Here is a 15448-nt window from a genome sequence, read left to right as displayed (position 1 = left end):
GAACTACCTAAAAAATCAAAACTTTTCATACGTTTTACTGGGTGTCTTAAACCTTTGACATTAAGAGAAACAATTTTAATATTATGAATATTAGCCATTAGGATTTAAGAGAAAGGAAAGAAAGGAATGAGAACAAGAAGAAGGGAGAGAAAGACAGATTAAAAGAGTAACTGCTAAGTGCAAAATAGGAGAGGGAAAAACATAAAAGAGAGAGTAAGGCACAAACAAGCAACATGAATAAAGACAAGGAAACGCACACCCGTTCCTCAAGCATGGCCAGTTACCGTTGGAGCCCATGAAGAAATTTATGCATAAATGTGCCACATGAAGTCAGCAAACTCAATTCAAGAATTAGGATCTTGTGTATCCATGGATGGAGGAGCTTGTTGTTCAAGGAAAAGTCGAAGATCTTCAGGACGCTGAAAAGATTTGGAGACATTGTCTTTCCAGACACGCATTGTAGAAGGATCAAATAGTCCATATTTGAAACCAAGGCTCCTCAGCTGCGTTCGAAGGGAAGAGAATTCCTTACGAATAGCCACAGTTTCTTTAGCAAAATCTTGATGGATGAAGATTTTGGTTCCATTCACCAACAATGACGGGATTTCTCTCACAGCTTTTCGAATAAGAACCAAATGATGATGACGCAACACCTTAAATATCATTTGCCGTGGTTTTGTATGACGAGGATTCCGGTGTGAAGGGACTCTATGTGCTTTGTCAATCTCAAATTTTTCTGTGAATTTAATATTCAAAAGACCAGGTAGAAGAGATTCAAGATAGAGCCGACAATTGGTCCCTTCAACTTCTTCAGGCAAATTAAAAATGCGAAGATTATATTGCCTATTGCGATTTTCCAAGTCCAGGAGCTGAGTGTGCATTGGAATAATTTTGGCCATTAAAGGTGTAAAAGCGTCCAACTTATTTTTGTTATCTTGAATTTTAATGACATTATCTGACACCTTCATCGAAATAGAAGCCATATCTTTACGAAGATTTTTGACTTCTGAGGCAATGGTATCAGTATTCAGACGTAAGGCTTTAATTTCCTCCAAAATTAGTGTAAGAGAAGGTTCTGAGGATTCCACCACTTTAGATTTGGTTGGAGGAGGAGAAACCTGCTGCTTCCTTTTATTACTGGGGGGGTTCTTAGAATCCATTTTGAGGTAAAAAATAGTCCTTAAGACGTAGAATAAATAGAATGAGGAAGAATAATCTCAAAATGTGAGAAAAATGTATTAATTAAGGACAAAAACGCCAAAAAACTCTGTAAAACCCCAGGTGCAGCAGCTAAACAGAACAGTAGGCGGAGCTAGGCCCAAGCCAGCCTCTGTCATAAATATTACTCCGCCCCCAGGCACTCAATTCCGGCAATACCTGGAGGAGCAGCTGGGAGCAGAAACCATGGATGCTGGAGAAAACACTTCCGGCGTAGAAACTCGACGCAAAACAACTTCACAGGTAAGAACATGCAGCAGGAGGCAAGCGCCGGTATTTTCGCCGACTTTGTGACTGGATTTCGTCGTTTTTTTTAAGTTAAAGGCTCCGAGGTTCACGGAGCTCCGGTGGCGGCGGCCATCTTGGTTGACGCGCTCGCGCGTCTCCCATCCAGTAGGTTTTTAAAAGAGTATGAATAGAGTATATGTGTGTCCTTGCCCGATCAAGCTTGCATAGGGTGCAGAATAACCTAATGTCAGTCGCCAATTTAGTATGTTGTAAAGATTTTAAAAGAAAAAAGGATAATGCATTTTAGGCAGCCATCTTAGGTTGTGTGTGTAAAAGAACATTATGCTTATAACCCCACACATACATGCCCCCTATGCACTATTACTGATCTCACACATGCTGTAACAGGTGGCATCACAAAGAACACAGTCTTTGCATTCCTCAGGTAACTTACAGAAGTCAATGCAGTGGGTGCTTATAGAAACAAGACTATATGTAAATGTAAATCCAATATTTGTAAAGCGCACAGATACCCATGGGTGTCCCGGCGCTGGGGGCCGTTGGGCAGATTAAGCGAGCTATTGCCCAGAGTCACATGGTGCTGGGCAGACTCCTGCCTTCGGAGCCGGGGATCGAACCGAGATCACCAGTGTCCGGCGTCAGTCGCCCTGGCCGCTGCGCCACATCTCTCCCCTGCTATGTCCACTCTCAGCAAACAGCGGTAAAGAAAAGTATAAACGTTTGCAGCTTAAGTGATGTAGTAAATGGCATTGATGTGATATGTAATGTGACCAGTGATTGGCATGTTAGCATATATAGAAGCGAGAGACTGCAACATTTCCTCTCACACACAGTCATGCTGCCACCACCACCAATGAGACAAAGCCTTGTTAGAGAGGTCAGTTGCCACACTTTCAGAGATGTGCACTTTGGGTGCCCTTGGACCAATTTTAACAGGGTGGTCCTCAGTGAGGTTGTATAATTGTTAGGCTCACTGGGGCAAGTAAATAAATAAATAAATAACACCGAGAATGTAGAGGAAACCTGACACAGGCAGGGGGGCATGCTCAACAGGGCTATGCAGGGACTTCTGTCTCATTGCATAAAGATAAAAAATATTGCTCCTAGAGTTATTTACCATTTTTTTCAATCCAGTTGGGACTGGCTGAAGGCAACCAATTTGAATTATCTGAAGGCAGTGAACCAATCACCGGATGTAGTGTGGGATATCAACTGCACCAGATAGAGGGGGTTCATTTTTCCGGACAGCGTCTTCAGTTTTTACCCGATAGTCACATGAACATATAGCAAATCAATGTTGAATACCCATTCAGTAAAAGGCACAACGCCTATTACTAAAATATATAATTTGCTTAAGCTAAAAACAACAATACGCCGGCGTGCCTCTTTGTACAATAGCAACAATAAATCTATGCAGAACCGTACAAAAACTGCTCACTCAGTCGTGCTGAACAAGCTCTAGCAGAATATCTGTGGCCGAAAGCATGTAGCACTGTAAAAATGGTTTGCTTCAAATGTTACGTTTTTTGGGTTGTATTTACTGGTTTTGTGTGAGTTCATGTCATTTAGGTATTTTTCCAGAAGTGTTGTAGGATTTCTAAAAGTTGTGATTCCTCCTGGTAGGAATATTGTCTCTCCTCTCCACTTAGCTCCAGAACCAGACAGTATGGCGTTTAGTGAGTTTAAGTACATTGCGAATCATACATTCACATACCCTGATTAACACAACGTTTAGTAGTTGTAATTGTAAATTAAACTAGGTTTTGTCGAAATTCACTTACTTTATTCACAGAATTGGGATTGGTCGAATTTTCCAACCTCTAGTTTTAGGGTTGTTGTTCTATCATGGGTGTTCCAAGGGAAGAAGAGGGGCGTCCTTTGGAAATTTTTTGGACCCACACAAAGCTATAACTTTGTGGCTTGTCACAGCGTATCCTTTTGCAGAAAAAAGTCCAATTTTTGACGAAAAAGAATTAAAGGGCATAAACCCTAGCAAAAAAACAGATCAGATTTTAGTTTTAAGTATAGGCCTCAAAAACCCTGTTTTGTATGTTGCCAAGTGCTGGTTGAAGAGATTTTTGTGAGCTTCAACTTTATGAAAATTACAAGTGCATGATTATTAAAGTTAATGTTTTTGTGAATCCATGCTAACGGTACCTGAAGGCATGATGTGCATTTATCTTTGGGGGCTTTCCTGCTTCGGACTACGGGGCTTTACCTTCTTTTTTTTTTTTTTTTTTTTTTTTTTTTTAAACAGCTTTTATTGCAGAATAAAATACAATGTACATCAATCAACTTAGGATCTCCTTAGGCAGACTCATTGCTCTCTTATCCCCTCCCGGATGCTTTGTACACAGCCATTCAGCCCACATCCCGGAGGTCGGGCGGCGACATTCGTTAATATGATGCTCATTTTGGCTGGGTTGCTTGGTGTGGTCTACATACGGAGCTGTCCGCCCTCTGCTTCTCTATCTTTTTGCCTCGTTCCCCTCTGTTCCTTGTCAAGTATGTTCCTGGCACTGCACTGAATCCCGGGATGCCTTCCCTCCGCCCCCTCCCCCCCCCCCCCCCCCCCCCAGTGTCTTCGTCTACGCCTGGTGCTGGGATATGTGTCTACGCTGTGGGACTTAGGTGCATTGCATTATTTACTAAGTGTGTGTGTGCGGTGCAGGTGCTGGTATCCTTACGATCTCTGCTGGGGCCGCTGGGTCCACTGTCTCTTCCTCCTCCCCGCCTTCCTCCACCGTGCTATCCCTCAATGCCTGCACTAACATCTCCCATGCCATTGCTGCTTCCTGCGCTTTCTCGTCTGATCTACGGCGGGCCAGCTGGTATCTGATCGTGCTCTCTGCTGTCGCCCACTTCAAGAATTCATTCAGCCACTTCCGGTGTGTTGGCCCCAATTTCGATTTCCACCCTTTGGTCAGCTCTCTCTTTGCTATGATCAGGCCCATGTCGATGAATTTGCTTGCTAATTTGTTCTTGCGTGTGTGTGGGAACCAATGTAGAATGGTGACCGCGGTGTCGTACTGCAGGTCTCTATCCGCTACCTCGTTCAGAGTAATCCCTATCCCCCTCCAGTAATCTTGTAAGTGAGGACAACCCCTCAGCATGTGCACTAGATCCGCTCCTGTTCGATTACATCTGGGGCACGCTTCGTCTGCTGCTCCAAAGTATGCCGCTATTTTGCTCGGGGTAAGGTAGGCCCTATGGATGATATAGAGGTGTATTAGTTGGAAACGCGCATTTCTAGTGCACTTTCCAGCCCTTCGCACCAGTTGGAACCATGTCGTATCTGGGATTTCCATTTGCAGGTCTGCCTCCCATTTATTCTTCAATGACGTGAGAGGTTGCAGGGTTTCCCTATGCATTCTGGAATAGAGGCACGTGACTGCCTTAAAGGTGCCTGCCGCCATCATTGTGTACTGGCACGCTAGCGTAGTCGTGGGTTCGATCAGTCCCTCCCCCCAGTGCGCCTGTATGGCTCTCACCACTGCCGCGTGTAGCAAATAGTCCCCCCTCGGGAGGTCGTAGCGCTCCTGCAGAGTCTGATACGGGGTTAGTACTCCGTCATCGTAGAGATCCCCTATTGACTGTAAACCAGCGTCTTCCCACCGTTGTAGTCCCGACCAGTCTCCGCCATGTGGGAGTGCCTTCACCATGCCCAGCAGGATCTCGGGCGCATACGGGTGCCCAGGTCCAGCTCGTTTTTGCGAGCGGTTCCAGCACAATCGGAGCGTTCGTTCCTCTTGGGATAGCTCCCTGAGCATCAATCTTTGCTGCAGTGTTATGTAAGCCAGGACGTGGCGGGGGTGCCATCCTCCCTATCCTGCTCTGGTCCCCGGTAGACCCTCGCAACTTCCTGCGTGAAGAACTGCAGTTGAGCGGCTAGGTAGTAGAGCTCGAAGTCCGGGATCGCCAGGCCACCCTCATCCTTCGGGCGAGTCAGCGTCGCCAGCGCAGTTCTATGCCTGCCTGTTCCCCATAAGAAGTACACAATCATCGACCTTAGCCGTCTGAAGGTCGCTCCCGGAATCCACACAGGGAGGGTCCGGAAGAAGTATAATAATCGAGGCAGGGCTATCATTTTTATGAGTGACACCCTGCCCGCCACTGAGAGAGGCAGGGAGGCCCAGAAGGACATACTACCCTGCAATGCGTGGATACAGCGCCCTATATTACCTTCTAGTAGGTCTGCAGGGTCGTGGTATATATGCACCCCCAGGTAGCTCACGCAGTCTGGTTCCCATTGAAGCAACCAGCAGGTCGGGGGGCGCACCTCCCCCTTCCGCAGGGGGAAGAGGCAGGTTTTTGTCCAGTTAACCCGTAGGCCTGATATGTCGCCGAAGCGCGCCAGCAGTCTCTCTGCGCCTTCCACAGCCACCTCAGCATCCTCTAAGAAGAGGAGAAGGTCATCTGCATACAAGGATATGAAGTGGCGGGTCCCTCTGAATTCTAGCCGTTGTAATGTTCACCCTGCCTAGCCATCGCCGCAAGAGGCTCCACCGCGAGCGCAAACAGCAGTGGAGAAAGTGCACATCCCTGTCTGGTCCCCCGATTCACTTCATATTGGTCAGACACCAAAGGTCCGACTTTCACCCTTGCTCTCGCTGATGAGTACAGCACTTTCGTCCAACCTATATATCCTTCGCCCAGGCCAAAATCCTCCAGCACCCGATACAGGTATGCCCACTCCAGGCTATCGAAGGCCTTCTCGATGTCGACAGCCAGTACGAGGGGGGCCCCTGCGTCCGGAGGGGGGTCGTCTACCAACCTAAGGAGCCTACGGATGTTGTGCGTCGTGTTCCGTGTAGGTATAAAACCTGATTGATCTCTGTGGACCAGGTCTTGCATGTGGGTCAACAGCCTGGTGGCCAGCACCGTACTCAAAATGTTATAGTCCGTCGTCAACATAGATAACGGTCGGTAGGATGCTGGGTCTGTGTGTTCCCTTCGCGGTTTTAATAACGGTATCATTATGGCTTCGCGCATCGATTGGGGGAGTCAGCCATTATCCTTGGCTTCATTGTATATTACTTGCAGTCGTGGGGCCAGTTGTTCTAAGTACCTCCCATAAAATTCAATGGGTAACCCGTCTATCCCCGGTGTTTTGTTACGCGCCATCCGCTTTATCGCTCCTCTTATTTCTGCTAGTTCTATTGGGCCGCCTAGGGCGTTGGCCTGTTCCCGATCTAGTTGCGGTAACTGCAGGTCGCTCAGAAAAGAGTCTGTTGCCTCAGTCTGGTCTCCTATCTCACTCTTGTACAACCTCTCATAATAGGATCGAAAACATTCCAATATGTCCGGTTGTGTACTATAAGTACTGCCGTCACTCCCCTTCAGGGTCATAATCGGCTGACTGCTCCTATTGGGGTTCGCTAGCCAAGCCAAGAGTGTTCCCGTTTTGTCCCCCTCAGCAAGAGTCTTTGTCAAGGATGTTTTATAGTCGAAGCTACGAAGGCGCTCCACCTTGACAGCCACTGCTTCCCGCGCTTCACTTACCCTCCCCTCGAGCTCAGGGCGGTTGGGGCGCTCTTGCTCCGCCTCCCTCAGCTTTCTCTCAGCCCTATCCAAGTCATCTAACAGCGACCTGCGTGCTCCTGCAAATTTTCATATGCAATGCCCCCGTATTATTACTTTGAACGAGTCCCACTCCATGGCCCTGGAGGAGGCTGTGCCCTCGTTCTCCTCAAAGTATTGTAAGATCCTATCGCCTAGTGCTTCACGGAAGGGTGGGTCGTCCAGCGTGTCCGGCCGTAGTTTCCACATCGGAATCCGTGAGATGTCATTCATCCAGTCTAGCGTTAGGAGTAGAGGGTTGTGGTCAGATATCGTGCGCGCTAGGTATTCAGTCCGGGCCACTGCCGGAAGTACCGACCGAGAGCACAGGAAGGTGTCAAGGCGGACGTGGAGGTCATGTATACTGGAGTAGAATGAGTAGTCCCGCTCTGTAGGATGTTGTACACGCCAGGCGTCTGCCAAGTCCCATCTTCCCTGCCATTCTGACCTGCATCTTGCTAATCTATGTACTGGGGATGCGTGCAGTGGCGGGTGCGATCTATCTAGTGTGGTATCTTCAATGGAGTTGAAGTCCCCCCCATCAGCATAGGGCCTGTGAAGTAGCTGGCCAGTACCCTGGAAAGCCGTGCAAAATAGGTTGCCTGGTCAACATTCGGAGCATAGATGCTACTGAGCACTATGTGTCGGCCTCTGAGTGTACCCTCAACTGCCACAAATCTCCCGTCCGGGTCTATGATGTGCCTAGTTACCTGGAAAGGAATACCCGCTCTAATCCAAATTAACACCCCTCTAGCAAAGGCAGAATACGTGGTGTGAAACAGGTGCCCCCTCCATATACGCTGTAGCGCTATTCCCTCTTTCTTTGTGAGATGAGTTTCTTGTAGGATCGCTATGTGTACTCCCCTGCGGACTAGGTAAGAGTGGACCTTGTGCCTCCTTGTCATCGTATTCAGACCCCGCACATTCCAAGACACACATTTTATCGAACCCGCATTAGCCATTGTCCCATTGTGGTCGGTTTAGTTCAGCTATGAATGGACTCCAGACACCAGATTTGACACTGTCCCCGCCCTTCCCCAACATTGTCCCTTCTCGCCCCCCCTGAACGACGCCTTGAGATTCCCCAACTTCTCCAGGCCCCCCCACCCCAGAACAGGACCTAACTGCAGTAGAGTTGCTCCCATCCAAACTGTGTTGAGCAAACGTGCTCTCAAATCTTCCTAGCCCGTAGTCTGAACTACGGAGGCCTTATGGGCCCTGGGGAGCGTGAGCTAACCTCTGGTGACTTCAATCGCAGTCCCCATACCCCCGCCCCGCAATACGCATTATGACTCACGATACTCCAGACTGACAGCGGTCTGCTCAAGTGTTCGTAGAGGCGCCATCAATCGCTGCCACCGTCTCCAGGCATCCATGTCCAGGCCTCAAAGTCCGATTATTTCCTCCGACGTCTGTGGCGTGACCTTCGGGCCCCTCGTGTCGCCCAGTTCCGACAACTCAGTCTCCGAGCCCGTTTTTTGGCCCTCCGAGCCCGACTCCCTTTCCGACTGGGTAAGCGCCGATCCCGAGACGTCCTTCACTGCCTGCAGTGCTGCTCTCCGTTCGCCTTCAGTTTGGGATTCCGTCGGTTTTTTTGGAACCCTGCCTGCGCCCACGGAGCCTCCTCGATTTCCTCACTGTTTGCTTCTGGCGCTCCTCCTCAGCTCTGAACCGGGCTCCATCCGTCCCTGCTTTATAAGTGTCCCACCAGGCCCATGCATCCGCCGCTGTTGGGAAGAACAGAGCTTTCTCATCTACTACTACTCGGAGTCTGGCCGGGAATAATAGCGAGTACTGTATGCCTTCTGTGCGCCGTTCCTTTTTGATGGAGAGGAATAAGGCCCGCATTTTTTGGGTCTCGAAGGTATAGTCCGGGAACAGCGTAACCCTGCTGTTGTCCACCTGAAAAGGACCCGGATCTCTGGCTCGTTGCAATAGCCAGTCTCTGTCCTTGTAGTGTAGCAGTTTGATGACCACTGGGCGAGGTGGAAGGCCCAGTTTCGGGGGCCTGGCCGGTACTCCGTGCGCCCGCTCTAGCGTGAAGAAGGGAGAAAGGCCCTCCGGGGCCACCTGAGTCTTTAGCCATTCGGTCAAGTAGCCCACCATATCTGTGCCCTCCTTTTTCTCCGGAAGGCCCACTAGGCGTACATTGTTCCGCCGGCTGCGGTTTTCTGCATCCTCTGCTCGCCTTTCCAAAGCTTGTATGCGGTCCAGCGCGACTGTGAGCCTCCCCTCCATCGATCTGTGCGCTGGCACAACCTCTTTCAAGGTGATTTCCGCTTCCTTGACCCTCTCTGCCAACTTCCCGTGGTCAGCCCTCAGGAGCCCCAGCCCTGTCGACACCTGCACAATGTCTTGGTGTAATGCTTCCTTCGTGGCTGCGATAGCCTCTAGGATCCGGTCCTGCATCTGTTGCAGTTCTGTCGCGACATGTGTGGCGTCCTCCGGCGCCTCCGTGGCGGGGCTTCCTTCTCCTTTTGCTCCCCTTGGCTTCCCCATCTTGCCCCTGCGATGCCGGCCCGGGACCACAAGGATAGGCAGGGGCGGCCGGTTCTCCCCGCAGTGGTCAAGTCGTCAGGCACCCGTCAGGAGAGGCCCAGTCCGGGTACTATCTTTGGACTCTCCTCCCTGCGGGGTCCATCAGCACTTTCTCTGCTTTGTAGTCCCCGGTACCAACCGGGTCGGCCCTCCGGTGCAACCGCCATATGCTGGGCACCGGGCTGCGCCTCTGCCGCGGTGGTGTCCCGGCTCCTCGGTGAGGCGATGAGGGGTGCGGGGCACGCTCCGGCTATGGGTTCACCATCGGCACAGTCCCAACAGGCTCCACGCAAGTGTGCTTCCAGGCGATGGGAGGAGGCCGCTCCTCTCCGCCACTTTTCCAGTGGCGCGGCTGCGCTCCACGCCGTTGCCACTCCCCGACTCCAGGCTCACCTCCAAGTCCGCGGGCCTGCAACAAGGTCAGTGTTTTCCACTCCCCGCCAATCCCCTGTAATAAGTGCTGCGGTTGCCATCTACTGGGTTGCGTGGCAGGACTCGGTCATCAGCCTGAGCTTATTCGGTGTCCCCCTGGTCACTGCCGGCCTGTGGTAGCTCCCGTGGACCAGATCCAGTACAGGCCCGCAGCCGGGGGGTCGCGCCGTTACGTAGGTTCGCTGGAGGGCCCGCAGCCGGGATGGGCCGCCACCCTCTATCCAGTCCCTGATCGGCTTCCTTCTCAGTGGCGCCCACCAAGGGGGGCACCGCTTGTGTCAGAGCACTGCACTCCCGGCGTTCTGTCGGTCCGACGTCGGGCGTCCACTTCACGGGTCCCGAAGTCCTCACGGGTCCGGGAGCCGGGGGTCAGTCGGGGCTCCCCCTCTGGGAGCGTGCCGCGGGTGGGTAGTCAGGGTACTCTCCCGGCGCGGCCCCTCTCACTAGCTCCTGCTCGCAGGGTATCCGCCCCAGTGTCTGGGTGAGGCCGGCCGCAGTCTGCTCCGCTGGAGGTTAGCGGGCCCCACTTGGCGCTTCCTCCGTTCAGGCCTCAGATCCGTGGCAGCTCCGGTGCAGCCGCCTCCGGCACGCTGTCTGCGGCAGGGCCGGGCCGCCGGGGGTCTGCAATCGCCCGTCCCCACTCCTCACCGCACCAGGGGGACGTCCCCGCTGTCTTTTCTCGCCTGGGCCGCCGATGGGCTCCGCAGCCGCACCTCAGCGCTCACGGGGATGACAGGCCCCAAAAGCCGGGGTGTAGATTTACTTTCCCTTCGCAGGGGGCGGAACCTCTCTGAAGCCACTCGCGCCCGGAGCGCCGTGCCGGTCTCCCCAGAGTCGGAGGGGCCAGGGGTCTGCCAGCCGGCCCCAACCTCTGTCCCAGCCGCTTATGGTTCCTCTTCCTCCCTTCAGCCGGGCTTCGGGGCCGGAGCTGCCATTACTCCCCGGCCGCCGGCTCCGATGATGCCGCTATCTTGTGCCTCAGTGTCGCGGGCTTTCTTGATCAATTTGCGCCTGCATCCGTGGCTCCGCCGGCATACCAGTCGAACCGGAGCAGACCAAAGTACGATACCTGCGATCGCCCGGAGTTTCGCGGGGATCCCAGGTCAAATGAAGGATGTTTTGTGCGGATTAACGGGCGGAGGGTCGGGAGCCTCGCTAGCCTGCTACCGTCCTCATCGGCTGCAAGCCATGCACCCCCCTACGGGGCTTTACCTTCTTATAGGCTGCCTTCCTGGAACATCTTTTTTGTGTGCCACAAAGGATTATTGCAGGTCTGCACATGACTAGTAGGATATACAGAATAATATAGCAGATCTCTTTGAGTACAAATTCACCTTTGTGATTAGCAAAAATGAACTTGCATTCGTAAATCAATCGACAAGCGTGGAAGTTGAATAACCACTCACACATGGTTTTTAAATTGGTCTCAATGTTTTCAGTTTTTGGGATTTATTCTAAGAAAATCAAATGCTGCACGGAACATAATTTTGGAAAACATACGTTGAATGATATCCTACCAAGCACCATTGTAGGGCGTCCTCATTCCTCACTCATCATCCCTACTTCTCATCCCTATTTCTCATTCATCATCTCTACTACTCTTCTGTCATCATCTACTTCGCATCCCTCATCCCTACTTCTGATTCATCATCTCTACTTCTCATCCCTACTTCTGATTCATCATCGCTACTTCTCATCCCTACTTCGGATCTATCATCCCAGCTTCTCATCCATCATCCCTACTTCTCTTCCATCATCTCTGCATCTCATCCACCATCCCAACTTCTCATCCCTGCTTCCCACCCCTACTTCTCATCCATCATTCCTCCTTCTCATCCATCAACCATACTTCAGACAAGATTTACTCCAGTGTAATATACTCCATAACCGGATAATAAAGCAAATCTTTTTGAGTACGAATTCACTTTTGTGTTTTACAAAAATGAAATTGCACTTGTAGATCAATCTACTTAAGCGTTGACGTTGAATAACCACTGCATTCTATCGGTCTAGCCACTGAAACAACACAGTCTTCTCATTGTCCATTCTGGTTGACGACAGAGGAGAGGAAATACAGTTCACTGGAAGCAATTTGCACAGTTTGCAATGAGAAGGCTGTTTTTTTTCAAGTGGTTAGTCCAATAGAATGCAGCCCTCTCTCCTATTGGTTGTTTCCAACCAATCAGTGGGAAGGGATGTTTCACAACATTGAAAGAGTGTTGGTATGACTTAGGGATGAGGAACGACAAGTAGGAATCATGGGTGATGGATGAGAAGTAGCAATGATGGATGAGAAGTAGGGTTGGTGGAAGACAAGTAGGGATGAGAAGCATGGATGAGAGATTAGAATATGGGATGATGGAAGAGAAGTAGGGATGTGAGTGACTTCATCACTGTCGATGAGTTCTAGAATGACCATCTTTTGAAGAGGTACTAGTGCGAGCAACCAGTCAGAGATAGCAATGGTGGCTAATTCATTATGTGATTATTAAACTACTTTCATTATTCAAACCTGCCTACAGGCCTATTATTGGATGAAAAGCTACTTGCTGCTCCCCCTACATCAATGATCCATGAAATGTATTTATTGTATTATAGTAAACTCTAGCACAGTAACAATGGAGCTGTAATGCACAAAAGAGCAGCTATAGCACAGCAGCTCTAGCTCCAACAGATCTCATAGAATCTTGAAACTATGCTCCAAATGATCTCACTGTGAACAGTTTTCTAGCAGAGTACGGTGTCCTAAGAAGATAAAAGGAATACTAACAACATAGTACACACCCACCTTCCTTACACAAGGAACTAAAGCAATGACTAATCCATCTCACTGCTGCAACTGCCATGTGTAGGATTCTTAGGTACCTGCCACTGTAGCTGGGATACCAACATAGGTGCCAGCGCAAGAATAGTGAACAGGGTCTTCCTGTTGAATCTACTTTCAATTATTCGTAGGGTTTCTTGACTAGGCAGAACATCACAGCGCTTCCATTTTTCATGATTGTGCTTGGCCAATAATAAAATGGGCAAAGTGTGAAAACATTTTTGGGCATGATGCCCAGGTGTGTGGTATGTCATTGATTGCTGAAAAGACAATGACACTTCTATTACATCGTTGAGGACCAGAAGGGCAGGAAGTGAATGAATACCTACCCAAGTTATCAGTTGAAAAAATCCCTTGCCACATAAGTTCGAGGTATGCATAAAAAATGTGACCTACATTATCTTTCAGAAGTCACACAATTCTCAAGAGGTATTTTTATTTATTTTTTTATTTTAGTGTTTTATAGAGCGCGAACTTGACCCGTTAGGGTATCGGAGCGCTTTACAGAGTCACAGAGTCAAACAAAAGGGAGGATAACACAAGAGGACTGTAAATTAGAGGGGGAGGGGTGCTGGATAAAAGAGGGATGGGAGTATACAAGGATAGTCAATATTACAATTGTTGAGGGCGGACTCCGGTTTCTTGGTGGGGCGAGGTCGCAGGATGGAGGCAGTAGACTATGACTATTTGATTAATACATGTTGATACACTAAGACTATGTTGATTAATACATGTTGTACTACAATATAGAGAAAGTGAGGGTCCAGCTATGGCAAAAAGATGATCCTATCTTAGTTGAGGAGGCTGGACCTGCTAAGAAAATACAACATTTGCTAGATTGCATTGAAGCAATCAAACATGAGAACACAAAAGTGGAAAATATGTAAAGGGGTAAACGTAGAGAAGGGAGTGTTAGGTTTCAGAGAAATTGTTTTAAGTGAACAAACACAGGTCAGAAAAATAATAATGGCTAGCCAGGATGGAATTGTTTTCTGAATAAAACAAAAATTGTGAGACGGGGACATTATGTAAAAAACTGTAAGAGTAGAGACTATAAGGCAAAGATCAGTGAGATTGAAGTTTTAGAGAATTCATTGAGGCGGAGTGTGGGTAAATTGTCCTATAAGTGGGAGGTAATTGGAGTAGCCACTTGCATGTGGGTAAAGTGTAAGGAGAAGGCGTAGACATGTTGTTTGACATGGGTGCAAAAATAACCCTGATGCCAAAGGTGTTTTATGAAAATAATTTGCAGGGAAGAATGAATCATTTTTGACCTGTCATTAAGCCTCTAGTCTATGGAGCATAACCAATTAAGCATGAGGGGTATTTCCTGGGATTTCTGGAATACAAAGGCAAATCTGCATCTGATAGCCTGTATGTCTCCACCAAAGGTGACAACATTTTGAGTTAGCCTCAAATCACTGTGAAAGATTTTATTGAAATCAACAGTGTTACACGTGTGAAGGAAAAGGTGTTTGTTCATGGCATGTAGATGGACTTCCTTGAGGTATTCAAGGATGAGTTAGACTTTTTAAAGGGCTATGTACATACAATGATTCTAAAAAACTTGTAAAGTACATGGTGTGCTAGTTGCACTGAAGCAAGCCATGAAGGATGAGTTGGAGTGCTTTTGTGAGAGATGGGATCATTGAAGAGGTTGAGGCCACTGATAGGGTGCTGCATGCAAGTCCAAAGGCGATATAAGATTATGCATACTACCTGCTGTTGTATTGATAGCTGCTCCCTGGGGTAAGTACCTGCTGTGTCATCTCATGCTGAGTGGAAGAGGGAGAATAATATATTGTTTTAAGACTCCTTACATCGTCAGTAGAGGTTCTCCAAAACTGGAGGAAAACATGATCTGTTCTGTTACAAGTGAAAGTAATTGGTGGTGCAATTAATAATTACTGGTAAAATAAGCGGCCAGTGCACAAATGTGTCATAATGTACTGCACACAGTCTGTTTCTAAAGACAGGAGACATGAGTTGGTTGCCTGTGAATGATCATGTGCCGACTGATCTTTGCTATTCTTCTTCCCTAACAGCCAATCCCAGTGTTCTTTACCTTACACAATGCAGCAGAAGTGATCTCATGCGGAATCCAGCGGTGTGCACTGAAAGAGGTACCAGGATCATCCTATAAAAAATATATCACCTGATTTGAGAGCTAAACATTGTATTTTGCTGTTTTGCACGCAAGTCTGTGGCCTTGATTATGAGTTGAGGATCAAATTCCGATCCCTATGCAAGCAGGAGTTCACACACAGATTGGAGCCGTGTGTTGGTCAAAATCTATTGAAATGTATATAAGGGAAATAAATCTGAGGAAAAAGGCAAAGCCTGCAGAATTCCTCATGATATGCCCCATTTCCAAGAGAAAAACCTGGCACAAGAGGTATTTACTAGTCCTGGTTTCTGGGGGGTCCCTGGGATCCCCTTTATCCCCTGCAGAGGGCTGCTGTCAGTGTCAGTGTGCCACCTTTTAAATGGTGCCTTGTCAGTGCGCCCCCTGAGGGCTTATTTGACTGTGCCCTCGTCTGTAATCAGGCGCAGAGTCAAAGGAATTCCCTCATTTGCATAGGGCAGCCCCTCTGCTAATGAGGGAACACCCTCTGTTGATAGTGATGG

The 15448-nt window shown here is 49.0% G+C and overlaps 1 protein-coding gene across 2 annotated transcripts in view; it reads left to right on the top strand.

Moving 5' to 3' along the window:
- Positions 1 to 15448, top strand: part of SLC35D4 (solute carrier family 35 member D4) — a 663061-nt gene that overhangs the window by 250204 nt on the left and 397409 nt on the right. For both annotated transcript variants that reach the window (XM_086965641.1, XM_086965642.1), the window contains exon 5: positions 14866 to 14943. In XM_086965641.1, the coding sequence (XP_086821767.1) occupies positions 14866 to 14943 (78 nt within the window). The remainder of the gene's footprint in view (positions 1 to 14865; positions 14944 to 15448) is intronic.

Source organism: Lissotriton vulgaris, chromosome 4_1 (assembly GCF_964263255.1).
Source record: "Lissotriton vulgaris chromosome 4_1, aLisVul1.2, whole genome shotgun sequence".
In the NCBI taxonomy this organism is placed as follows: domain Eukaryota; kingdom Metazoa; phylum Chordata; class Amphibia; order Caudata; family Salamandridae; genus Lissotriton; species Lissotriton vulgaris.
Note: the sequence above shows the minus strand (reverse complement) of the source record. Positions and strands in the feature narration are given on the sequence as shown.